The sequence below is a fragment of the Siniperca chuatsi genome, linkage group LG8 (assembly GCF_020085105.1).
Source record: "Siniperca chuatsi isolate FFG_IHB_CAS linkage group LG8, ASM2008510v1, whole genome shotgun sequence".
NCBI lineage: Eukaryota > Metazoa > Chordata > Actinopteri > Centrarchiformes > Sinipercidae > Siniperca > Siniperca chuatsi.
Window position 1 is genome coordinate 16833847 of NC_058049.1, and position 23142 is coordinate 16856988.

At 41.6% G+C, this 23142-nt stretch overlaps 4 protein-coding genes across 5 annotated transcripts; 3 read left to right on the forward strand and 1 right to left on the reverse strand.

Annotated features, from left to right (window-relative positions):
• The first annotated feature begins 680 nt into the window (after window positions 1-680).
• Window positions 681-1761, forward strand: tomm5 (translocase of outer mitochondrial membrane 5 homolog (yeast)). Its single transcript, XM_044205372.1, has 2 exons — window positions 681-905; window positions 1287-1761. The coding sequence occupies exons 1-2, from the start codon at window positions 785-787 to the stop codon at window positions 1319-1321; spliced, it is 156 nt and encodes a 51-aa protein (XP_044061307.1). The 5' UTR covers window positions 681-784; the 3' UTR covers window positions 1322-1761.
• A 142-nt stretch (window positions 1762-1903) lies between these two features.
• Window positions 1904-5157, forward strand: LOC122880335 (zinc finger and BTB domain-containing protein 5-like). Its single transcript, XM_044205362.1, has one exon. It carries the CDS (start codon window positions 2852-2854, stop codon window positions 4880-4882), a length of 2031 nt encoding a protein of 676 aa, XP_044061297.1. The 5' UTR covers window positions 1904-2851; the 3' UTR covers window positions 4883-5157.
• On the reverse strand, window positions 5149-9936 carry grhpra (glyoxylate reductase/hydroxypyruvate reductase a). The gene is made up of 9 exons (XM_044205368.1): window positions 9663-9936; window positions 9221-9351; window positions 8618-8690; window positions 8393-8509; window positions 8164-8252; window positions 6624-6725; window positions 6339-6474; window positions 6061-6191; window positions 5149-5933 (listed from the first exon to the last, which is right to left on the reverse strand). Exons 1-9 carry the CDS (start codon window positions 9746-9748, stop codon window positions 5812-5814), a joined length of 987 nt encoding a protein of 328 aa, XP_044061303.1. The 5' UTR covers window positions 9749-9936; the 3' UTR covers window positions 5149-5811.
• Window positions 9937-11134: 1198 nt separating this feature from the next.
• si:ch211-203d1.3 (protein phosphatase Slingshot homolog 3) lies at window positions 11135-23140 on the forward strand. 2 transcript variants are annotated; one of them, XR_006378893.1, is made up of 17 exons: window positions 11135-11330; window positions 12234-12399; window positions 13811-13848; window positions 13952-14135; window positions 15762-15877; window positions 16025-16093; window positions 17003-17068; window positions 17277-17459; window positions 17648-17741; window positions 17889-18017; window positions 18256-18302; window positions 19239-19385; window positions 20121-20321; window positions 20526-20721; window positions 20818-20944; window positions 21035-21124; window positions 21678-21692. XR_006378893.1 is itself a non-coding variant. In XM_044205364.1 (17 exons), the coding sequence occupies exons 2-17, from the start codon at window positions 12352-12354 to the stop codon at window positions 21813-21815; spliced, it is 1848 nt and encodes a 615-aa protein (XP_044061299.1). In that variant the 5' UTR covers window positions 11136-11330; window positions 12234-12351; the 3' UTR covers window positions 21816-23140. The 2 variants fall into 2 exon arrangements, 1 of the variants encoding a protein (XP_044061299.1); XM_044205364.1 differs by having other exon boundaries at window positions 11136-11330; window positions 20818-20919; window positions 21678-23140.
• Window positions 23141-23142: the final 2 nt, after the last annotated feature.

Here is a 23142-nt window from a genome sequence, read left to right on the forward strand (position 1 = left end):
TTAAAAATATATTGATTGTTTGCTTTTGTGATCCAGGTTTCCAGCTTTTGTTTGTAGGCCTAAATCATATACTGAATGTCAGCTCACACCAGTTAATCACCTTATTTCAATGACCACCTATAGCCTAATTCAAAAACAAATAGCCCTCAAGCAGGCCTGGATTTTCGGCAAAATGGGAAACTGCCCAAAGGCTCCATATTCATTGTGTGTCAACTGGTTTGTGGTCATTTAATTAACTGTAAATTTGCTTGGCAATCTGCACCATTAGGCTAAATTATCTATATCAGCTCAAATGATAAGGGCCTTAAAGCAGGTCCTGTATTGCTGCCATTTGTTGTTTGGCCCTGTGTCAAAATAAGTGGATTGGTCTATTTCAAGTGTTTACCATCCATGATATGCTACATTTTTCGTTTTTCCTCTTTATGAACAGAACAGCATGTAGCTATATTTAACATAAAGAAAACTGATACAAAGGATACAACCAGAGAGTATTTAAATATTTTATTGTAAAATGGATCAAATAAACCAATACATACTTATATAAATACTTACACAAGTGTTGTGCTATATTCAAAGTTATTGACTGCTACATAAAGAGTGCCACATTTACTTTTTGCTTTCTGGTTTCTTTATGCGGTTTGTCCCTCTGTGCGCGCCGTCGTTCATCGTAACTTCCGTTGTTGCGTACTTCCGGCTTAGATTTTTTCATCCATGCTCCCGAAACGGTGAATCTTCAATTAGAAAGGCAGACTGAAGAACAAGACCTAGTAAAACCATCGCCATAATGTTTAAACTGGAAGGACTCGGACCTAAAATGGACCCAGAGGAGATGAAGAAGAAAATGCGACAAGATGTCATCTCATCTTTACGAAACTTTCTTATTTACGTCGCCCTTCTCAGAGCCAGTGAGTACAGGCAGATGACATTGACATTTAGCTAAACACTAATAATACGGATATTTTTAAGAGTGCTTCACTGGTATTTAGGACATTGTTTGGTCACCTCATACATGTGATAATCAATTCAAGCACTAAAGGAAACACGAGCTTACCAAAATGTAGTTTCTTGTTGTTTAATGGCATACAATATCTATTCGAGCGCTATACAAACATCACAACAACACTACTTACCTTGCCCTAAGCCCGTAGAAGATAAAAACATTATACCCACTCTAATTGCAGACACAGAAAGCCCCAGTGGGACAACTATAGTGAGCTGGGACAGAATGTGCTGCTAAATCTGTACTATTGGTCTAAACTAATCATCTGTGTTTTCTATATTTACAGCCCCATATGTGCTAAAGAAGCTGGACAGCATATGAAAGAAGCAGCTGGTCTCTTCTTCCGCCATCCATTCAGAGTTCACTGCACTGACAGTATGGACCATCATCAGCAGACAGCAAATCCTGTTGAAGATGACCAGTGTCTGTCCATCACTGCACCTGAGGAAACACCTTGTTCTCATTCCTTGTTGTTCATTTTAGACTGCCTTTCTTGTTCAACATATTGTGATCATTGTTAAATGCAAAGTTTGATAGAATACCTGCCCTGTTCACACAATAAAGGGAAACTGTGTTTATTTTGTTGGTTTGTGATAGATTGCAGACCTGCACACATGGAATGGAAACTGTTAAACTGCATTAGACATTTTACAGTAGTGTACCAGAAATGTTTACTGCCAGACAAACATTTGTGAACATTTTCAGTGAGTTTTAAATCTTAATGTAATCATCATATCACTGAAAATAAAACGGGAAGTGTCTCATTGTCTATGTTTAAACTTAATAACATCTGCAGCAGCAACAACTTAATCTATTTCTGAACATTCACACTACAGCTTTCTGTTTTTCTTTTTTTTTTACTCATGTCCTGATGCTTATGTACAGTGTAGGCCACAGTGCTCAACAGTAAGGTTTATTTGTGTCTTTAATGTCAATTTCTCTGAGGAATAATACTTTATAGCTTTTCTGTGTCATTTATTTCAGTGATGATGGTTTTGGGGTGTTCTACTAAGCGCCTAAATCTTTGTATTTAAAGACCCATCAGTTACCAAGCTATCAGCTCAAAATAGGACTCAATCACACCTTTAAATCATGTAGACAATGTTAAGACTAAAATTTCATCTGCTACAGGTGCCCAATTAGAGCGATAAAGCCCAAGACCACTGCCAATGAAAAATCTTAAATATCAATTATTTTACATTGATTTAAAAAAAAATCACAACTGGTTGATATTTACCTTAAATTATACAATATAGGAAAATCAATCTGACTTGCAGTAACTATTACAAGATGACGAGATTTAACAAAGTATGACAAGGTGTACCAAAATTAAACACAGATGCATGTCCTCAAGGTCACCACCTGGGGGCGGTGTTGTTTTATTCTGAGACTACAATTGATGGAGGCGTCGACGGTGGAGGCTAAACTGGGCTGGTTGCTGGTGTGACCGCTCCAACTCAGTAAAATTAATAAAGATAATGAGAAAAAATATGTTGTGAAAAAAATTATATTATGTTTGAGTTGCGGCAGTAGGAGAGGAACAGCCGTGCAGATATCGGGGCTGTTCACGGAGACAAAGCTTGAGACCGCGCCGCATCCTTCCGTGTTATTGTTGGACCAGGCCCGCCCATACTCCAGAGCATCTCTAGGAAACCCGGCTACAACATTACTCCTGCACATCACAAAGGTAGGCTTCTGTGAAATGTCCGAGTCCAGTCAGCCTGATGCCGTTTTCAGTACGAGATGTGGATAACGAGAAGCTGTTCCTGAACAGCTGGACTGCCAGCTGCTTCGCGGATGCTAGAAAATAATACCTGTAATATTAATTAACAACAAATTCCACCGCCTATTATGGACTTTCCAGGTCATTTCCAGCATATTTTTAAGCAGCTCAACCACCAACGCCTCCATGCTCAGCTGTGTGATTGTGTGGTGGTGGTTGGAGGCCAGAGCTTCCAGGCTCACCGCTCCATCCTGGCAGCATGCAGCTCCCACTTCAGGGCTCTTCTGAGCTCCAGTGACAGCGGTGATGAGGTTGGAGGACCAGGAGCTGACATAGGTGGAGGTAGAGGCCCCAGTGTGATGGAGCTAGATCCAGAGGTGGTGACCCCAGAGGCCTTCTCCACCCTGCTAGAAATGATTTACACCTCCACCCTCTCTCTGGGGGCCTCCAATGTGATGGATGTGCTGTTGGCGGCATCGCACCTGCACCTCAACACTGTGGTCAAGGCCTGCAAGCTCCACCTGTCCCGGAAAAACTTCCCTGCAGCGCCGCCTAAAGGCTGGAGGTCAGTGCAACAGCAGCAGCAGTGTCCGTCGTCCCAGGCAGAGAGGTCGGCCTTGCTTCAACAAGTCAAATGTGTCATGGAGGAGGATGTCGATGAGGAGGAAGTGCGAGTGGAGGTTAGTCAGTCTGGTGGAGTTAAAGAGCAGGGGGTGAGGAGGAAAGTCAGTGGCGAGCAGAGTGCTGCGCCATTTCTGAGGCACAAGAGAAAGTCACAGGAGGACGGGCTCAGTGGCAGAAAGAGGACCTGCACGCTGCCTGAGGGAAACTATAAGGAGTGTTCGCCTACTGTGACCAGAAGCACTGTCAGTACAGACGAGGGAGCAGAGTGCCTGACGACCACTGACAGACTCTGGGAGTGCCGAGGCGAGGAGGAGGAGGTGGAGGAGAAATATGAAGCAACCAAGGGAGAGTTGGAGGAGATCCAGCTGCCGAGCCAGTCGGATAGCAGCACAGGAGGTGAAGGTGTGTGGGAGAAAGGTGGAGATGCAGATGGACTCACTGTGGTCAAAGTAAAGGTGGGAGATGAAGGGGAGGAAGAGGGAGAGGAGCCAAAGATGGCGATGATCGAGGTGAAAAGGGAAAATCTGAGCACATACTCCCCAGATTTAGACACTGTACCAAACAATTCTCCTCCATCTCCACCACGAGACTGCACAGACAATTTGGATGCACAACTAAATGACGAGAAAATGGCCACGGCCTGCCCAACAGAGGGTGATGTTAGGTCTTTACCATCTCAGCTGTGCACAGATCTTCAAACCCATGCACAGAGAGACGCTGGAGATTTGGGTGAGGAGTCAGTACACGGTGAAGGCCTAGACAGCCTGTCAGAACTGGCCTTTTCCTGCTTCCTCAATCCCAGTAATGAAAGCGTAATGGGAGCTCTGGTAGAAGACAGCTTGGCTAGCCTCACTGCTGCTACTGCCGCCGCCGCCAGTGATGCTGGTGAACCGTGTCAAAACTCAGAAGAAGCAAACACCTCCTCTGCTCAGTCCTCCGATTCCTCCTCCTCACTTGTTTTTCCAGTAACATCTGTCCCCTTGCAGCAGCTTCTCCCGACTCAGGGCTCCAGTTTCACCGACACACTCATCCTCCAGCCCACCCAGAACTCTTTAGCAGGGTTCCTGAGTGGCATCAGACCAGGGCTTGGTCTGGAAACCTCCCTCATCCAACCCTCCAGGGCTGGGAAAAGCACAGGGGCAACAACCTTCCGTCGCATCGCCCCCAAAGTGCCACCTGGGTCAGAAGCCGGCATAGATCGTTCCTCTTCCTCTGGATCAGCGGGGGATGCTGCTGATCGGCCGCCTCTAACCAGAGCTTCAGAGGATGTTCTGTCCAAGTGCAGGAAAGCAGCCGCTGAAGACCACGTGCTGCTGGTGGAAGGGGAGAAGAAATACGCCTGCAAAATCTGCTCTAAGACGTTCATGAACCTGACTGACTGTAAGAAGCACATTCGCGTCCACACAGGAGAAAAGCCCTATCCCTGTCCAAAGTGTGGCAAACGCTTCAGCCAGTCCTCCCATCTGTATAAGCACTCGAAAAATACCTGCCTGAACTGGAAAGATGATCAGTCATTCCCAGACACCCTGCCTTGACCTGCACTTAACTAACAGACGTTTGTTCACTCGTCAGTTTATCTGTTTGGGAAAAAAAGGCAAACTTGATTATTTATTACCAAACAATTCTTGATTTTGTGTTACATGAAGTCAAAGTCAATTAGCTTATGTAATTCTTAAGTTTTTTTAATGTTCTTCATGTTCTCATAAACATGTTGTGATTTTGTTTTTATTATTTCATGAAATGAAATGACTGCTGCGGTAAGAGTGATGAGAAGTGATGTGAGAGTGATGAGAATAAATGATGCACTTAAGTCGTTTTTATTGACCTTAAATCTATTCTGAATGAGGAATTTCTAAAACACACACACAGAGCATTACATTTAAACTAAGCCATCAGTTTTTATTCTTCAGAAAATCTGTTGTAAAAGTAGACGTGGCGCATTAACATCAGAATAAAGTGCAGACCCAGAAGCATAATGCTAATCTTTATGGCAAGCATTATTTAGAATAAGAGATAACCAACGATTCTGTTTTGAAGGAAACATTTTGAATCAAATGAGAAAAGGTTTTTGCAGTTCAACTGCAATTTTCCACATAAGACAAAGCGTGTATAGTGTGTTTTGATAAGGACTAAGGTTAAGGAGTGCTGCTAGTTTGTTCATTAGCTTTTTCTCAAGAACCTGAATACATGTCTGAAATGTCAAAACCTTGCACTGAGCATTTACTTCCTTAAAAATGCACGCTGTATGTTAAAAGTGCATTTAGTTAGTAACTGTGACAGGATCAAATGACACTTACATGACTTAAACATGTATCTGAGCATGATCTACATTAGTATTTTTAGTATTCTTTTCATTCCTTCTCCACTTTGATCTCACATTGGAGACCATTACAGCACATTATTGTTATCTGTTACCCATGCAGCACCAGACGAGGCAGCAGACACAGCGGCTCAGTTTCAGGCGCTAGAAGGTGAGCTCACTGGGCATGTCTGTGCCCTGTAAACCTCCCAGCAGGTTTTGAGCTGACAAAGCTGCCATGACGCCTCTTGTGGAGTAGGTGGCACTGCCGATGTGTGGCAACACCACTGCACAAGACAAGAGAGGACATAAAATACCATTAAAAAAAGGAATTTTACATAGTCAAATCAGGAGGCAAAGTGGGAAAAGAGACAAAAAAAACATGTCTACGTATTGCACATCCTGTCTACTCACCACAGTTTTTAAGTGTAAGAAGGGGGTGGTTTGTTGGGAGCGGCTCAGGTGTTGTGACATCCAGTCCAGCTGCAGCTATCTGTCCACTGGTCAAAGCCTCGTACAGATCCTCCTGGTTCACCACAGCTCCCCTAAAACCAATAATTCACCACATCTTCATCCTTATGTATTTTAACAGCAAACATAGCTGGTGGCAGAAATACATGACAACTGTTGACACCCAAACCAATGCTTTCCCCATAACGCACAGCCAGGTTTGTGGTGCTTTGGACGCCTACCTGCTTGAGTTGACAAAGACTGCTGTGTTTTTCATCTTGCTGAAGAAAGCCTTATCGCACAGCCCCTGGGTTTCTGGTGTCAGGGAGCAGGAAACAACTATGAAGTCGCTCTCAGACACGAGTGTGTCCTGGGGAACTGTTCAACAGAGAGGAGGAACAAAGGAGGAAGTGGAAACAGGTCATCAAATATGCAGACCTGCTAACCAAGACCCCTTGTTTTTATTAGTTTTATAATATTATTAGATTTTCACTTCTGTCCTTTCTAGTTTCTCTCCTTTTTCTTACCAAACTCTCCATTCACCTCAGCAGCGTGGGCCTTGGCTGTTCTCCCAGAGTAAAGCAGCCTCTTCACTCCAAAGGGCATGAGTCTCCGAGCAATGGCCATGCCTGAACACAATCACAACCAGTTATTCACCTATGAACAGGTCTTAAACTTCATTGGGAAAATAATATCAGACATTATGCTAGTTAGATATCACAAGCTGTAGTCATATATTATATCCTATGATAACACGTCCACCATCTCCTGGATTACTGACTACCTGACAGGCAGACCGCAGTTTATCCGACTGGGCAGAGTTCTGTCTGAAATGGTGGTGAGTAGTACAGGAGCTCCACAGGGGACTGTACTGTTTCCCTTCCTGTTCACCTTGTACACCACAGACTCTGGGTCATGCCACTTACAGAAGTTTTCTGACGACTCTGCGGTGGTTGGGTGTATAAGTGGTGGACGGGAGGAGGAGTACAGAGTGCTGGTAGACGATTTTGTGGAGTGGGCTGGAAGAAATCATCTGCTTCTGAATGTGGCCAAGACCAGGGAGATGGTGAGCGACTTCAGAAGGAAGAGGGTGGCTTCACAACCCCTGTGTATTCTGGAAGAGGATGTTGACGGTGTGGAGGACTACAAGTACCTGGGAGTCCACATCGACAACAGACTGAACTGGACGACCAACACCGAGGCTGTATATAAGAAGGGGATGAGCAGACTCTATTTCCTGAGGAAGCTGAGATGCTTCAACGTGTGCAGCAAGATGTTGGAAATCTGCTGTGGCCAGTGCACTGTACTTTGCTGTAGTCTGCCGGGGGAGCAGCATAGGAGCCGGCGACACCAACAGACGATATACACCTTTGAAGTTGTGGTGGAGAGGAGGACACTGAACAAACTGTTATCCATAATGGATGATCCTGACCACCCTCTCCACTACCTACTGGACAGACAGCGGAGTACTTTCTCTTTGCTGATACAGGGAATCTTTCCTGCCCAGAGCAACAAGTCTTTACGACACCTCACCTCTGTCTAAATGAGAACTCTCAGAACGCTCAGTTTTATAGGTCTGTCTTAACCAACTCCTCTGGTTTGCTCCTTCAATAACTTATTTCCACATTTTTAAACTCCTTCTCTACCTCATTGCATTCTAAAACTTCAATGACTTTCCACACTTGTCTAATGTATATAGTGAGTTATCCTATGTTTACATTTTTGTATATTTTGTGTATTCTAGTATATTCTTTACACTGTGTATTCTATAGATATATATCTTATTATATCTATAGAGTATGCTAAGGTTATTCTTTTACTCTGTCTTGAGCTATTTTAATTCATTTTGTTATTTGTTGTGTTTATTTTCTATTGATATATATTTCTCTCTTCTAGTGTTGATATTTATATTTATTTACGTGCAATGCCTGGATAACTTGCTGCTGTAACAAAAGAATTTCCCAATTTGGGATCAATAAAGTACATCTATCTATCTATCTATCTATCTATCTATCTATAATGGAGTTACAGTGCCAAAGTAAATGAAGCAATAACAGCAAGCCTTACCAATGCGTCCCAGTCCAATGATTCCTACCGTGCTGCCAGACAGACCATAACCACACAGCCAGAGAGGCTTCCACGAGCTCCAGCCTCCACTGAGAGAGAGAAGACAGTTCGACCATTGTGTGACTCAGTTAAGACAATTAAGTGTACTCTTGGTTAAAAAGTTACAGAAACACAATAACAATCCAAGTAGACAGTGATTTGTGTAAATGTGTAACATGGTGAGACTGACTTTTTGACCTCCTCCACTCCCTCTGGTAATCTGCGAGCGGCGGCCAGCAGCAGAGCTACAGTCAGTTCTGCTGTGGCGTCAGTGAGGACGTCTGGAGTGTATCCAACACGTATACCACTGTAGGAAACAAACAGTAATATGACTTAGAAGCCACCTGACACTTCATCCTACTAGGCCAAGGTTGGTTTTGTTATGCATAAGCTACAGTTTACTGATGTAACCTACCGTTTTTTGATTTCGTCAAGAGCCAAGTGGTCAAATCCCACAGACAGGGTGCTGATTACTTTTAGGTTTGGCCCTGGAATCAGAGACAGATCAGCTGAAAAACTGGAAAGTCATTTTCTATGGGCACTATTTGCATTTTTAAGACTTAAAAGACTTTAAGTTTTAGACTCAACAAATTCATCAAAAAAAAAAAATTATAATCGAGTAATTGTTATTTGCAGCCCTAGTTTGATTTGTCTTATTGTTTGTGTTTGTAGTGTGTATGTATGTGGTTTTAGAGTTGATTTTAAGATTTTACTGCCCGTTTTTAAAGTCTTGAATGGTCAGGCCCCTGCCTATATCTGCGCTGCCCGGGCCCCTCAGCGGTGGATCTCCATGCCCGACATCCTCAGTGTCCTCTTATAAAATCTCTTCTTAAAACTCAGTATTATTTATTATTATATCAAAGAGACTTTGTAACTTGAAACGTGCTATATAAATAAAGTTATTATTATTATGTACCCAGGACTCCCTGGAAAGTAGTATGAGATACTAAATGGATCATATCCTGCTGAAATAAAGTGAATTGATTGGCCGAGGTCTACACACACAGATGATGAGTACCTGCAGCATCCAGAACCTCAGCATCGATCTTGTCTGACAGCAGACACAGAAGACCGTGAGCCCCCTGCACACCTTTGAGAAGCTCTGCCCTCGACACAGGTTCATCCGAGTCCCACAGAGACACCTCACAGCTGTTTCCATGGAGACAGAAAAGGACCAAATGCAAGACATGTCATTCAGAGACACAGGCTGATTCAGGCACATTTAGGCTAGCTGAGGAAGCTGACTGCAGTGGTGGATGTGTGTGACCCCGGGAGAGCTCACAGTATCGACTCTACTGGCTACAGAAGTGTGTAACATGATGACTATTTTAACATTTGGTTGAGTCAAACTGAAAGGAAAAGACAGTCAGGGTACTCTGTGAAGGACAGCCACATAGTCTGCTGTTAGTTAATAAATGTTGCCTTGTCGGTGTCTAATAACAGTTAAAAATACTGCATACACTCCGGCCGTTGACAGGATCTTCATCCCCTCCTGCGGGATGCGCCTCGTCACGAAAACCTTCATGAGTTTACCAACCGTCTGCATCCCACTGTAACGGTCGAAATGAAGTGAAGTCCTCTTCGGACAGAAGACCGTGTAACTTTGTGAGGAAGACGGACGTCTACACCGTCTGCTCAGACAGGTACTTCCACGGTTTTAACCTTCAACGTCTGCTCCGCTCGCTGTGAAAAAAACTACACTTCACACGCTCCTTCACACACCAGGAAGTACTTCATTCTACTGCGCATGCGTGGAGTTGTAGCTATTTTAACCCATCGGGTGGGTGTGGTTGTTGTGCCATCTTCGTCAAATCAGATGTCAAAGATCAAATTAAAATCGTGTCTGTTGTCTTCTTGCTGGTCAGGATGTCAGCTGTAAAAATAGTTGTGAAACGCTATGTTAAAGTAAATCAGTCTAATAACACTTGGTTCTTTGCCGTTCAGCACTGCTTCTTTATTCATTTATTTGGGAGCAACTTGTGATTCTCTCAAAGCATCTCATCCTAGTAAGGGTATGTTTACATTTCTCCTCTGATTTGGCTTCCTGGGATCATGTAAAAAAGGAGCGTACAATGCCGTACCACTGACAAGTGTTGGCCCAGGACTTGTTACGATTTTCAAAACTAATAATTTCTGCAGAAATTAAAAGGGTTTATTTTCTAAGTCACAAAGGTAAACACATAGTTTATGAGAATGCAGCAGTCAGCAGTGATGGAAAGTAGTAAGTAGCCTATGTTCAAGTAGGCTACTGTACAGTAGTTTTGAGGTACAGTAGGCTCTACTTGCACTTTACTTGAGTATTTATGTTTGATACTTTATAATTATACCCCACTACATTTCAGAGGGAAATACTCAGTGGTGGAGGAAGTACTCAGATTTTTTACTTAAATAAAAGCAATGATACCACAGTGTAGAAATGTTACAAGTAAAAGTCCTGCATTCAAAATTGTACTTAAGTAAAAAGTATTTGCATCAAAATATACTTAAAGTACCAAAAGTAAAAGTACTCCTTTTGAAGAATGGCCCATTTCAGAGTGATGTATATGATATTACTGGACTATAATAACTGATGCATTAATGTACTTAAAAATTAATTATCATAAAATATAACACTGACATTGGCCATTTGCTGCTCGTTTCATTTTACTTAAGTGAGAGTATTTTAACATCGTGCTACTTTTACTTATGTAAAAGATCTGAATACTTCTTCCGCCACTGGCAGCCAGTCTGAAATAAGAAACAAGACGTTTCTTGTTATCCATTTGTTTATTTATCACCCAAGACCTGTACTTCTTGGCAGCAGTTCGTGAGTAGAAATGATCCTCAACTGAAAATGAACAATGAACAATGAATCATTTTCCGTGACGAATTAGCTTTTTTTTAATGGCCCGTGCGGCTCGACGTACCTCAAAGGTTGCTTGCGTATGACGTCATTGTCCTCTCCTACATTCCCCTGTCCTCCTGCTCGCCTCGCGCTGCTTCGGTTGAGTGGGGCAGCCGCCGCAGCGCTGTAAATGTCCTCACCCTCGAAAGCGACAGAGGGCGGAATAAGGAGTACTCAGTACTTGAGGAACAAACAAGTAGCCCTTCAAAGCAGGAAATCAGAGTGGGCACCCAGTCTGGAAAAGGTGAGAAAATTGTCTTCTTTAGGTTATTCTTATATATTCATGTTGTCGTGCACACAGCAGCGGCTAACATTATCGCCAGCTGTTAGCTTGGACGGACAGGCTACAGCTTGTTGTTTGTTGCAGAAACGAACCGCGGTATGTTTATAGCTCGTCTGTCAGGATCAAACCACTTCGTTGTGATTACTCACCTCTTGAGAATGCCAGGAGATAGGTCAGTGTATTATCTGCGCGCAACGAGCTGAAGCCATGTCACATATTTGCTGTCATATTATGTCGTTACCACACTATTCATGTTATATTTATGGTAAGCAGTCCACAGACTCAAGAAAGAAGATTTTAGCACAGACATTATGCTAACCTCTTATTACCGGTATGTCATTTTGTGGCACTAAATAAATGCAGTTTTGTTCCTGTATATGGGAAGAATGACAATAAATTATACCTTTGATGGGAGATATGGATAAAAGCGTCTGTCACAGTATATGTCATCATTTTATACCTTGGTATCGATATGTATCCTGAGAATATCATAACTCATAAATTGAGTAACCCTTATAGATTAAATAACTAGATAAAATGTCTGATTTCAGCTAATCTAGGGAGGAGTATTACCAAAATATCAAGGCACTTCATCACATTAAGCAATGGTATCCTGATACAACCAGAGATATGAGAAAACCTCTGCCGGTGTGTATATATATCCCATGGTATATACTCTCATATTTCCCAACCCTACCTGAATTGGTATAAACAATTATGAAACTATTGTGAAAACTATTCCTTCCATTTCATAGGACTCCTCAAACCAGACAACTGGCGTCCTCACACTCTTCGTTAGGAATCTCTCATATAAAGCCTAATTATTGGATGTAATCAAGCCCAAATATCCATGTGTCATTTCAGAAAAAAAATACCACTGTTCGCCCCGCCCACAGCGCACTTTTGCCGCCTGAGGAACCTGACTGCCTGACTGGGCCTGCCAGCAACAGCAGGTTTAGTGGAGACATACCTGTACTGTGCGATGGCTCTGTTGACTTTGCACAGGCTCCCATCCATCTCCAGCGCTTCAGTGAGTTCAGTCCTCCTTGTTGCACACAGACAAATTGTGCATGTTGCATCATATCCTCAGATATAAAATTGTTTACCTTTGCCTTACAAAGAGTGATTGAGAACTATGAGAGTTGTTCATGCTGGACCCTCTATGTTCTGCACGAAGAGCAGTTGTTCCTGAATGTGTCCCTTTGTGGATATCATCACTACATTTGATAGGCTTACAGAGCAAACATGCCACAGATATAGGGGTCATCAAACTGATTTAGCTCCCATTCACATTAATTACAGTGATATCAGAGGGTGATTGGATCGCCTTCTGTCTGTCTAAATGCTCACTGTCACTGTCGCTGTTTAATACATACATATAATCATGTAAACACACTGTGTCACCAGCCTCTGTCTTTAACTTTGTCTCCTCTCCTCTCCTCTCATTCTGTCACTCTATCATGACGATTATTTAACTTTACATCCAAAGCCTGGCTTTTCTTCTGCTCTTTGTCATTGCCAACTAAACCATAAATGACCTGACTATGGGTTCAAGTCTTGTGTTTTGCATATTTTGTCACAGAATCTAATCACTCTACTATCTTAACTTTTGTTCTCTCCTTTTTTTTCTTCTTCAAACCCTCATTGTTCCTCTCCTGGCTCCTGCCCACTTCTCCTCTTTAATTTCTTTAATTTTTTTTTCTTGACTCTGTCTGGACTTGTCAGTTGCGTAACAGGTAATGTTACTGTCTCAAGTTTCTTTCTCTGTATACCCTTGTTACTACTGCTACTTTCTCCCTCCCCTTTCTTGCATTGTATTTCTCTTTTAATGTCCCGTCCTTCTATATTCTCACTGCCACTTTCTTTGTTTTTATTTTTTCCCTTTAGTGTCCTATTTGTTGTTCTTACCACTCTTTGTATCTGTTTCCACTGTGCCTTATCTGTGTTGCACCACATTTCATCCTGAGAAATTACTGAACATTTTTTCCTGACATTTGTGTCTGCACTTTTCAACAGGAAAGACCTCACACACACACTGCCTCCAGTGCTCCCAGAGAGTTTGTTACAGCATTTCAACACTTTAGTTTTCATCAAGTCGGAAAAGTGCCCATTTGTGAACATTAGAAACAGTGTGCAACGTTTTCTCATATTAATTAGTGTATTACAACTCCAGCATCTGCTTAGAAGTTTCTTTGGGATGTGCATACGTCAACCCCTTTTTTACTATTACAGCCTGCACAACAGAAATGTTACAGTCTGCTGGAAAATATAGAACAGCTAAAAAATAAAGTGATAAAAATCATCATCATTAAAACAAAAAACATTTGAGATAGCATAATGTAGGTTTGTACGCAAAAACTGAATCACACACAAACACAATAGAGGCTAAATATTTTTATTTTCCAGTCTTCTTGATGTGGCTTGTGATTTCATTTTTTAAGGATGAAAGCCTCCAGAGAAGAGGGATACTTCAGAAAAGGTAGATGTACACCAGTGTCGTCTTTGAATTGTCATCTAAAATAATGATTCCCAGATGGTAGATTACAGCAGCATTACACTAACTGATCTCTGTCCATCTGGAGGGAGAGCTTTGCCCTCGTGAAGGGGGCGGTCGTTCTGCTGGAAGATGGCGAGACGGGGGGCCTTGATGAGAACGATCCCATTCCAGCTTCTCCTGTAAAGGAAAGCGGTAGAGCATCAGACAAACAGCACAGGCAGCTTCATGCCATGATTGAACTGCTCAGACCAGAAGATACCATCAAGCTGGTGAGGCCTCATGTTTACATGCATGTTCCAAATTTTTGCAATCTTACAATCTTGAGTACCTTTTGAACCTAGGGATGCACTGACCCGATACACAGGATCAGCATTGTTGCCGACCTTATTAAGTGGATTGGGTATCTGCAAGGATGTGACCGATCCACATTAATACAGTTTCTTTGTTAAAGTCATAAAATTCAGTGGTTCTGCTATCAGTTACATCCATTCATTCAGTCAGGGTGGGTCACTAATCTTAGTTTGTAGTGCCACAGCATCCCTGGCCTCATGTTACCTTACATAAAAATAATTCCAATGAATTCCACTCAGTGAGGTATACAGATTTTGGTAGAAAAAGAGCACTGGTATCAGATCGTTACTTGGTGTCAGCAGAAAAACTTGGACGGTGCATCCCTAACAAAATCTGCATTTGAGGGCAGTTCTGACTATTGGAGTAATTCACTTCTTCTGTATCATTCTGAGGGTAGCTGCATTTTTACATTCAGAAAAGACCAGACAGTCACACATGAGGTTTAAACATGTCATTGGTCCAACAGTTTACTGGGAATAAAATTAAGCTGGATATGATGCACCAGAGCAGGCATCTAAATCCACAAACATCACACCCAATCAATTAAATTTAATTTGATTGTTGTACGATTAATTGTGCACATATAGGTGGACAGTGTGATGTGGCTGGGACACATCAGGTTGACAGTCATATTCTGTAAGTTGTTAAGGACAATATGACTGCAGGATATCAAAGTTTAATGTAGAAATGTAAGCCAAATTATGTTTCAGCCCATTACTGCAAAACAATGTGCAACAATGTACTGATGCTTTCCTAAAGCATTCCACTGATTTTGAGATTGACCAGTAAGTTTTGCAGGCAGCTGCTGGATTCATTTCAGCTCTAAAATGTGCTGCAGAGACCTGAAACACTCTTGATATGGGAAATCTGTCATGCTGAACGGTTTATTTTTGGTCAGTTATGCTATTATTGCATAATAACACAGCTGAAATTATGGAAAAATCAAATACAGAAGATAAACAAAAAGCAAACATGGAAATCTTAAATGAAATCATTTCTTGTTCAGTAGTCAGCTCTTAAAGTCATAGGTTTAAGAGCTTCCCACAAGGACTTGAACGTACCACTTTACTATCAGCTGTAATACCAGGCATCACTTGTGGAAAAACAAACAAATAAAAAGACTAGTAATGGAGTGTGATGGACTACACAGAGATATATTGAAACCAGAGGCTGTGTGGATGGCAGAAAAAAAAAATCTAAATAGATTTAAATAAATCTAAAACTGCTGTAGAACATGGTGATGTGAAATACACAGGATTTTGGGTTAATGGGCACACATGTGAAAAGAACACAGGTGTGGTCCTTTAAGGGGACTACAGCCAGTGTCTGTGTTTCTCTGTAAACACAACATTGACTTCCTTGATTTGATTTTCCCAGGAAGGCCAAGGAAATTATTTTGCACAGTGTGTAATCAGTTTATTTGGTTTAATGGGTAACTCCAGACTTCAGAGGAATACATTCCATTAATTTGACTTGGCCTCACTTCTGTCTCTCACATCCTCTTGCCTCCCTGCTGCTCTCGTCCTCTGCACTCTGTCATGCAGGCGGTGCAGTTGGAGTCCACCAGCTCGGTCAGAGTCAGGTATCTGATTGTTGTCTCCACCCTCGGCAACAAACAAGAGAGCATCCTGCTGGGCATGGATTTCCCCAACGCAAACAGGTGTGTGTAACCAAGATGCTGGTGTACTGTGTCACAAAGAGAGCACAAGATAAGATTTCCATTCAGTTAATAATTTCTGGTTTAGCTTTGACGAGTTGAACTTCATTCCTTGGCTTGTGTCTCTGTGCCCTCCGTGCCTCTTTGCAGTGATCAGTGCACCATCGGCCTGGTTCTGCCAATATGGAGCGACACACAAGTGTATCTAGACGGAGATGGGTAAGAAACATTGAGGATTGAATTAAAAGTGTAAAAGCACGAGCAAGGAGTTTGTGAGGCTGCAGCACAGACGGTGCAGACTGATATCTGGGATTCTGGCCAGAGATAATGTGAATGAGTAATGTCTCTATTTATGGAGCTGAATCATTCTCCATAAATTACAACTGCTCCTATCACTCAGGCCCTTACATAAGCATAGAGATCATGTGTTTTTGCAATGAAATGAAAGCAAAATATGGTTGGCTTCTTTCTGTCCGTATGCAAAGGTCAGTGAGAGTTTAGCTGCTGAAAGCTCTATACTCCGTGGTTGCATTGTTGTGCATCCAGAACCCCAAATGCCCACTGCAACTCAGTTTTAGTGTAAATTTTAGTGATGTGGAATTGTCAACGACCAGCTATGATTTATTTATAATGGTTGAGGCTGTTCTTTGGCTTGGGCACTCATTACAGCGTTCATTATGAATGTGGCAACTCCTTAGCCATCGATGCTCAGTGGAGGATGTAGAGAAGGGCACTGTGAAACTGAGTTAGCAGCTCTAAAAACAGTCGGGCTAACACGCCGTGGTGGCTCTGCTGTCAACTGCTGTGTTTTAACTAATCTGCCGTCACATGCCGAGTGTGTTGCACAAGACACTTTGATCGGCTGCCATGTCACACCAGCATGTTCACCTTCATCAAACTGAATCACACCTCCAACTGTGCAAATTTTTCTCTCTCACTCTCTCTCTGTCCTCGCATTTTCATTCTTCACAAGAACATCACTAATTTACACTGAATAACTGAATAATCTCTCTGTTTGTCCAAAAATTCGTCTTATCAATATTACTTCCTCATTTCTCTCTTTCTTCTCTTTATCTTCCTCTGACTTAATTGTCTTAATAGCTCATATTTCTTTCTTTTTTTCCACAGTGGTTTTAGCGTGACCTCAGCTGAAGAGACCAGAATTTTTAAGCCTGTTTCCATGCAGACCATGTGGTGAGTAAAAATGCTGACCCTCGTGTTCATGTTAAAACATCAATATCCTTACTATGGCACCCATCACTTCCTAAAATACCTCATCAACAACTACATGACTTTCCCTCGCTCTAAAAATCTTGAGACTACTGCATTGTTGACCTCTGTAGATGTTTAGTGCCCTCAAATATACATTATCTTCTGTCCTCCCCCTCCCCACTGCTGTAAGGTCAGTGCTGCAGGTGTTGCATGGCTGCTGTGAGCGGGCGGTCAAGGAAGTGGTGATCCCAGGCAATGGCCTGGAGTGGGCCCAGCACTACTACCAGCACATTGAGTCAGACCGCTTCTGCCTTAACGAGTGGGAGGCCATGAACGACCTGGAGTCAGTCCGCAGGGACAGTAATGGGCAGAGGTAAGTAAAGTACAAGTTGAGAACTTCTATTATGATTTGGCGCTATATAAATAAAATTTAACTGAATTGAATAAATATGTTTAGTTACATTACACTGCTGGAAATAAGATGAAAGTTGTCATCCGTTCTTATTGCTAGTGCACACATGTCAGCTTGTACTTAAGTTTCACTTTTTCTTGTACGGGAAGCTCGGCAGACAGAATTTCCAACGAGGGGCTGATCAAAGAGCACCTGAGAGACATCATGAGGACAGAAGACCTGGACAACCTCACGTCTAAAATGGTAAGACATATAAGTGGAAAGAGGAAGTTGTCTTGAATAAAGTCAGAACTACTAGAGCGTGGCTCAGGAAAGTGAAATTTCAGAAAATTGAAAGAGATTGTATGTATGCCTGTACAGTATAATTTGATATTTCCTTTGCTACTGTAGGTGCACTCTGCTCTGGAGACCAGGATAGGCTTCGACATGAGACCCTTTAAGGAGTACATTGACAACGAGATCCTGGTCACCATGGCTCAGATGGACAAACCCTCCAAAATATTTGACTACCTTTACCTGGTGAGTGATTGCCCGGCTTCCGAAACAGTAATAAGCTTTATTTTGCCTCCAGGGTGAGAAGTCTTTTTATGCTTCGGTTAATAAACTGACGGAAGTGTGCTTTCACCAGGATGTTGTCATGTGACTGTAACTTCCCCTTTGTGGGAGATCTGTGTTGACAGCAATAGGGAAGACAACTCTGTAGGCCCTGTCCTTTTTGTGCCCTTGACTGAATCTCTCTGTCTTTATCTGGTTTCAGGGCTCTGAGTGGAACGCAGCTAACTTTGAGGAGCTGCAGAAAAACAAGTCAGTGTTTTCACCTGCAATGCTTTCTATAGCTCTGTGCATTGCTGTTGTTGTTTTCCATCATTGTTTTCCATTGTCTTATGACATGGGTACTATTCAATTGTGTATTGTATTTTTCTGAGTCACCACCAGGGCTGCCAACTTTTCAATTTAGTTTGGAGTGAGATTTCCCAGGAATTTTGTTTAAAAAGTTCAGCAGCCAAAATCACAATTTTAAAGCATGTGTAGATGAAATGCCAAATCAATAATCATGGTCAATGATGAATAAGCATAAGACATAGTAGCCTAAATCATTATAACCATAACCATTTTCTGCATTTCTACATGCTTTTATCAAATTCTCAGCTACTTAAAAGCAACACATTGTGATTAAGATGACTATCATGCCTAGTTTAATCATTCTGGCAGAAAAGTGGTAAATATACATCAGAAAAAGTTGTCTTACTCTCTCCATGTTTAACCCTAATGAACATCACATGCTGTGGTATTCAGTTAGGGATATAAGCTATACTTTGAAGAATAGGACTGGTATATCTATGGCACATTATTAATGGCACTAGCAACAGATAATGTTCCATTTGTGACTTCAGTCACAACATATAAGAAATGTATCACAATCTGAAATATATACTGTATATATTTTAAGAAGTCATGCGCTGTCAGTAGTTTTATCAAGATCACTGTAAATGAATGTGTTAGCTTTTGTTTAAGTCCAGTGTCTAGTACTCTTTATTATGAGGAGTACATTTTGGTTATATCATCACTGTAACTCAAAATACATTCGTGCCATGACGTTATCAGTTATAAATTTGTTTTTCACTGGGTGAGAAAATTAAGTGTGAAAGTGTCAATTGCGTGAGTCTCCCGGTCAATGCGTGAGAGTGGGCAGCCCTGGTCACCACTGTGGCTCTAAGTTTGTGTCTGTATGTTTTTCAGTGTGGGCTATATCCTGAATGTGACGAGGGAGATTGACAACTTTTTCCCAGAGTCCTTCACTTATATGAACATCAGAGTGTACGATGTGGAAGCCACCGACCTGCTCCCTCACTGGACAGACACATACAACTTCATCAACACTGCAAGGTAGTCCTGAAACCCCAAACACATCAGAAGACACTTCTTAAACTTGTGAAAAGGCATTGTGCAGCCTTTTGCAGATTACAGTTATAGACAAATACATTGCTATCACTTTTCTGTCATTTACCACATCACATTTAGATTTGTTCAGTTACTAGACATTAAAATCAAATCAACATTAACATGTTTCATTTACTTGTGACTTCTCCAATTGGCCTGAAGCTCAATCAGGAGGGGAAATGTTTGACACAAACACCTCTAATCACTAATAGCTGTACTATTTCTTGGCTCTTAGCAGTTGCCAGGCAACCAGCAGAGACTCCAGGAAGTTACTGTGCCTGGCCAAGAAATAGCCCCAAACATAAACATTTTTACACTTCATATTAAACAAACAAGATTTTCTGTGCTAATTAGTGAGTTTGAGATATTTTTTTTTCCTCATCTAACTATTTTATATCATCTACTTTGTTCCTAGCTTTGCCTCAGCACACATTTTGCAGTTTTGAGTTGTCGCCATGTGACTTATATTTGCATTCTGCTTAAGCTATATGAATGATGTCTACAAACTCAGACAGGGAAATTTCTTGACTGCATTATCCAAACTGAGCATAACAGAAAAGTAGTGCTTCTGTATTTTTCAGTTGCATTTGGTGACCACCTCAACATGTACCTTCCAGCAGGGTATCTAGTCAAAATCCCTAAACCACTGAGTGAGCCTCTCTTGATCTCTGTGTGTTGCAGGAAGAGTGGACAGGCGGTGTTGGTGCACTGTAAGATGGGCGTTTCTCGCTCTGCGTCCACAGTGATCGCCTACGCCATGAAGCAGCAGCACTGGCCACTGGATGTGGCGTTGGCCTACGTTAGGGATCGCCGGTCCATCATCAAGCCCAACGAGGGCTTCATGAAGCAGCTCCAGACCTACAACGGCATCCTCAATGCAAGGTCTGCATGATGTTTGGCCTGCATGAAGATCTCTATTCCTAAATGAGCAATCGCTGGTGATGTCCACTGTCACAAAAGCATTGCTGACATGAAAATTACAAGAGAATTTTACTATTTTAAGAAAATATCAAATTTTTTGAATTTTCCGCTTTTTAGGTATTTATGTGTGTGAGGACTGTGCTGTTTGTTCTTTCATCATTCCAGCCAGCAGCGTCACAGCGCCCTCTGGAGGCGAAAGTCGAGAGACCAAAGACAAAAGTCAATACGCAAAGAGGAGGGACGGGAGGAAGGAAAGCCAGAAGAGGAAGAGGAGGACTCTGAGGAACTTGATGACGAGCTGGATGATTATGAAGATGGAGAGAATCCAGATGAAAAAGATTATCCAGAGGAACACACTGAGGTAATTAGTTACATCAATGATATGTTGTTCGCATTTTAAATCCTGCAGATTTTTTCATCTTTACGGCTTCAATCCTTTTATCTTCAACACACCCAGGTGTTTGAGGAGCCCTCCCCCTGGTCTGATACCAACCAGGGACCCGAGCAGACGGGACCACCAGACGTCAATCCTGTTATCACATTAAATGAACCAGACAAGGCGAGCAAGGCTGCCTGACACAAATGTACTCACACACACTGCATCTGAAGCTGTTTGATCTCACTCCTCCACTAAATCTTCTGATGTCCTTTTTCTTTCTCTCTCTCATCTCTAGGTCGCTTCAAGTGTTAATCGCAGTGGCAGGATGAACCTCTTCTCCCTCATGCAGTCCATTAGTGAACTAGATGATGCGGATAAAGGACAGGTAAATTAAACTCTTTCATGCTCTTAATGTTTTTGCTGGTGTACACACAAATGGCTGATTTGTAAGTTGAGGAAATTTAGAGGAGCTTGGTGTTGAAATTAACTCTGGAAAGAGGTGTGAGATACTTGGGGACTAAAATGTTTAATTATATAATTATTATTATTTAATAACTGTAAATCCCCTTTCCTTCTGTTGTTTCTTTTGAGTGTTATACTGCTTATATTTCTACAAGTGTATCAGTTTAGTTGGTGCTTAAAGTGCAAAAGTACAATCTCACTTTAATTTTGATAGTTGTTTTTATTAAAGATCCCACTAGATGTCCTTTTTAGATGAAAAGAGAAACTGAGGTTTTAACAATAATGCCAGAAAATGGAAGATACAGGAAACATATGTATATTTCATAATTCCACATGTGGACTGGTTGTAATGTTACAGCTTGATGCCACGATACACTCAGTTTTTTAGCTTCCTTGCCCTGATTTAAGGTTGAAAAACTGTCAGTTTTATTTCAGTATCAATGTACAGCTGCTCCTCTACTTTTTTCTTTTCAAAGCTGCCTGGCAGTCCGAGGCGGTCTCCAGGGCAGCGGAGGCGTAGCCATGGGCGACGGGGTCTGATTCACCAGAGAGCATGTGTGGATGTTTCACCTGAACCTCGAAGCCTGCAGGACGCCGGTCAAAGCAAACCCTAAAGCGATTCAAGAGATGGAAGAGCAGGGAGTTACAGGAGGGAGGGGGGCCTATAAAGGAAGTAATAGATGGTGGAGGAAAAGGTCCTAAAGGAGACAACACCTAAAAGAAAGTGTGCTCCGGTAACATGCCAAGGTTTTTATTCACTGATACGCTCTGGCTTTATATTTTAGATTATTTAGATGAGGAAAGTTTTAATTTATGTTTAGCAGGTCTTTCATTGCATATCTCATAATTATTATAACTGATGGTAGCTGTTGATAAAAGGATCTTGCTGCAGTATTGCTATTATCAGTGTTGTATTATTCTGTTTTTTTAGTGTTTTTAGAACATATCGTACCACATACAGACGTTCCAGTCTTTCCCTCCATGTAGCGTCTTCCCTTGTTCCCTCTTCAGCTCTCGCATCACCACTCCAGAGATGATATCTATGCAATTAGTTCTCTTTTACTTTTCCTCTGTAAATATGAGGCTGTATGCTGCCAATCCAAGGTTTTAAATGTTTTATGTTCTCTCTCATCAGAAGTCTTTTGTTGTCCACAGATGGGAGGATTTCACTGTATCATGGACCAAGTCAGGGCGTTTTATGGCACAAGCATGTTTGCCAAACAATGTATTTCAATGTGCCAATTAATATATTTAATTGAAAATCTTTATGATGGCAGTATGTTAAGAACCAACGTCACCCATTTTATTTTTATTCCCTCTATTTAAACACCACGGCTGTATGAGTGCCTTCAACCTGAGAATGAAATACGACTCTATGACTGGTGTTTGTAATGTTTTTACTACGATGTGGTGGCTGCAAATTGTCTGTATCTTGTACAGTTTCTCACTTGGTTTGATTGCAGTATAAATGTGACTTCCCAAGGTTTTGCATATATATATATATATATAAAAAAAACATATAATTGCTGATGACCTGGGTGCATGTTATGTTTTATACAGACATGTGAGAGCAAATTGTTAAGGGTTTTCTCATGTATTTATATTGACATTTAATGGATCGAAGTAAATTATTCAATATACTGTTCAGACTTTGATCACTAGATGCTGATGTGGAATATTCTAATTTCATGCTGGTGTTACTTTTTATCCAGTGAACCCAAGCTAAAGCTTACTTCATTTAACATGCATGCTGACCGTTAAAGAAAACATGCACTTTATAATCCCACAACACACACTGTTCCCACTTCCTGAGCCAACATCACGCTGTATTAGGATTCAGATGATTTTTTAAAATCTTGTCCACATGTCTAAGCCTGTCTGCACCTCTCGTTTGTTTACAGCAAGCACTATGAGTGAAAAATAAATGATTATACTCAAACC

Bases quoted from the DNA above. Each gene is read 5' to 3' on its own strand.
- tomm5 (XM_044205372.1), top strand. From the start codon at position 785: ATGTTTAAACTGGAAGGACTCGGACCTAAAATGGACCCAGAGGAGATG. The intron at 906-1,286 runs GTGAGTACAGGC...CTATATTTACAG, and splicing joins CGTCGCCCTTCTCAGAGCCA to CCCCATATGTGCTAAAGAAG.
- LOC122880335 (XM_044205362.1), top strand. From the start codon at position 2,852: ATGGACTTTCCAGGTCATTTCCAGCATATTTTTAAGCAGCTCAACCAC.
- grhpra (XM_044205368.1), bottom strand. From the start codon at position 9,748: ATGCAGACGGTTGGTAAACTCATGAAGGTTTTCGTGACGAGGCGCATC. The intron at 8,510-8,617 runs GTAGGTTACATC...TGTTTCCTACAG, and splicing joins CTTGACGAAATCAAAAAACG to TGGTATACGTGTTGGATACA. The intron at 6,192-6,338 runs GTAGGCGTCCAA...TATTGGTTTTAG, and splicing joins GTCTTTGTCAACTCAAGCAG to GGGAGCTGTGGTGAACCAGG.
- si:ch211-203d1.3 (XM_044205364.1), top strand. From the start codon at position 12,352: ATGGCTCTGTTGACTTTGCACAGGCTCCCATCCATCTCCAGCGCTTCA. The intron at 13,849-13,951 runs GTAGATGTACAC...GTCCATCTGGAG, and splicing joins AGAGGGATACTTCAGAAAAG to GGAGAGCTTTGCCCTCGTGA. The intron at 21,125-21,677 runs GTAAATTAAACT...TTCTTTTCAAAG, and splicing joins ATGATGCGGATAAAGGACAG to CTGCCTGGCAGTCCGAGGCG.